Source organism: Pinus tabuliformis, chromosome 8 (genome assembly GCF_031772625.1).
Source record: "Pinus tabuliformis cultivar Carrire ecotype Pingquan chromosome 8, CPIR1, whole genome shotgun sequence".
NCBI classification, from domain to species: domain Eukaryota; kingdom Viridiplantae; phylum Streptophyta; class Pinopsida; order Pinales; family Pinaceae; genus Pinus; species Pinus tabuliformis.
This window is the reverse complement of record NC_142294.1, coordinates 1,994,969,592-1,994,972,241: the sequence shown is the minus strand read 5'-3', so window position 1 is coordinate 1,994,972,241 and position 2,650 is coordinate 1,994,969,592. Positions and strand designations below refer to the sequence as shown.

The window sequence follows — 2,650 nt, the reverse complement described above, 5'->3', positions numbered from 1 at the left end:
GGCGTAGTTGACTCTTTCCACACATGCCATAATCCAATTTGTACATTGATCATTCAGCCCAATCTTAATGAGAAGACACCTCAGATAGCTCCAGTCAAGGCAATCGTAAGCCTTTTTGAGATCTATTTTCAGAATGGCAGCTCCAATATTTTTTGTATGCATTGAATGCAAACATTCCTGTGTTATTGCCACTGCCTCTAATATATTCCTGCCATTTAGGAAGCCATGCTGTTCCTTTGTAAGATAATGTGAGAGAATGCCATGGATCCTTTCTGCAATAACTTTTGAGATGATTTTATAAACAGTATTGCATAAAGAAATAGGTCTGAAATCTGAAAAAGATAAGGAGTCTCTTTTTTTTGGGATCAAGGCAATATAGGTAGAGGAAATGATATGACTAATTTTGCCCCTCATTCTGGATTCTTCAACCATCCCCAATATATCGCTTTTCATCATGTCAAAGAAATGGATGAAAATATCGATGGTCTAGCCGTCAGGGCCAGGGCATTTATCTTTTTTAAAAGATTTCATAACAGCTAGTAATTCTTCCTCCGATACAGCAACAAATAAACGGTCGTTTTCTTCCTCATCAAACATACATGGAAAAGGATCGATGCCCCACATAATATCATTTATCTCTCTGTGGGTGTCCTGATTATATGCCTTCTGAAAATGATTAACAGCTTCTTTGGAGATCTCTTCTTGTGTGTAAAGAAAACTGCCATCTTCTTTCCTGATTTTCCATATAGAATTTGTTTCACGTCTTTTGTTTGCAAAACGATGAAAGAATTTTGTGTTTTTATCGCCCTCCTTTAACCAAGTGGCACGACTCTTAAGTCGCCATGACGCTTCTTCAATGGATAGTAACTTCTGCTTCTTTTTTTCTAGTTCCCAAAGCCGTGAGCGAACATTCCATGGGAGGGACTGTGAGGACATACCATAGGCAATGGATTCCAATTCTTTCTTTATGTTCAACAGCTCTAAACAGTTAGAACGCTTTTTCATAGCCTGCCATTCCTTGACCTTTATCCGTAAACTCTTCATTTTCCCAATCAAATTATCCGAAGGGGAAGATCCAAACAAAGGATCGAAAGATAGCCATGTTTCTCGGATCATATTATTGAAGGATTCATCTTCAAGCCATATTCTATTAAACTTAAAAGGATAATTTTTCCGAGAATATTGTAACAACCATTGTAATGAGATCGGACGATGGTCAGAAATAAAACTTGGGAGAATATGTGAGCATGGAAGGCCAAAATTTTCCAACAACTTTTCGTGAATGATGAACCTGTCCAATCTTTTAGCTATATAAGCATCCCCCGACCTACCATTGTCCCAAGTAGGCAATAAAGATTTTGGACAAATATCAACAAAGTTGAATTGCAGTAAAGCCTCTCTGATTTTCTCACCGACCGGGTCAACTTTTTTCCCCTTTCCCCAAACTTCATCCGGGCCCAAAGTGCAGTTTAGATCACCAGCGATGAGGAGCGATTCAATTTCCATAATTCCAGAGGAAAGGAAACAATTCCAATATGAAGTTTGATCTTTATATGGCGCATAAACATTTAGAATATGGACCGTGTCAGCACTACCACGATATTTGGCAATAATCAAGATACCCTCAAGGCATCGAAATGTTTTTGCTGAAATCCATCTCGGATCCCAGAGAACCGCTAATCCACCAGATAGACGTGCCACCTCCATTGCCGAAATGTACCAGGTCGGGAGCATACGCCTGAAAAAAGAAATTGTATCCTATCAAGCGTGCATGGTTTCCTTTACTGAGTGCGTGCCGAGGGAAGAGCTCCGAAAGATCGCCAGCAGACCAAACCAAATAACTTGGAGCAGGTGCAAAAATAGCCAAAAAAAACCACGGACAATGAAAAATGGGGAGTGTAAAAACAACAAGATATTCAGGAGGTTCCAAAAAGTTTACAAGCGTGGAGGAGCGAGTGAGATTATCCAAACAGACCCAACCCTGCGCCAAAACGCACAGGGAAGAGAAGGAGGAACCAAACCTTCCGCAACCGTCGAGAAAAAGGTTTTATAGATGTAAAAGACTTCTGAGACGGAGGGCCAAACAATGGCAAGTCGACGGTAGTGAAAGCGTCAAAGACAGGTGGAAAAATAAGCTCGGACGTGTCACAAGACGGACATGCATGCAATGGCACCGCTTTCAAACAAAGGGATCCTTCCAGACAAAAAGCTCAGCTGTCTGCAGGTGGAGAGGGGAGGAATGTGGTGAGTAATGTAAAAAACGGGCACGCATTGGATCCTTACATCTCGCGATTAGATAGCACACACCTGCATGGACGGTATTGGTTGCATCCAACAGCATTCCTTTTTGATACCTTTTCAATAAACACCAGTGTAATCATATTAGATTGGTGTATTACTTTTCATTTTTTGATGCCAAAGGGGATCAATCTGTTGGATGGTATCAGTTGAATACATAAATGCGAAAATGGGTCGACATGTGGGTTTGGGTTTCGAAATAAAGTTCTAAGAAATGCACTGAGAAACCCATTCTAAAATAGCTTTTTCTTTGTTAATTCTGAAAACCAATTTGATACCATTGTTTTTATGGGAAACAATTTTACCATGCATATTGTTTATACTAACATTTATTATTTTATCATAGCAGCAT

The 2,650-nt window shown here is 39.9% G+C and overlaps 1 protein-coding gene across 1 annotated transcript; it reads right to left on the bottom strand.

The window, feature by feature from the left end:
* Window positions 1–486: 486 nt before the first annotated feature.
* On the bottom strand, window positions 487–1,707 carry LOC149244450 (uncharacterized). The gene has a single exon (XM_089371546.1). The coding sequence runs from the start codon at window positions 1,705–1,707 to the stop codon at window positions 487–489; it is 1,221 nt and encodes a 406-aa protein (XP_089227672.1).
* Window positions 1,708–2,650: the final 943 nt, after the last annotated feature.

What these genes read in the sequence shown, in the direction of transcription:
- LOC149244450 (XM_089371546.1), bottom strand. Translation starts at nt 1,707, where the DNA reads ATGGAGGTGGCACGTCTATCTGGTGGATTAGCGGTTCTCTGGGATCCG.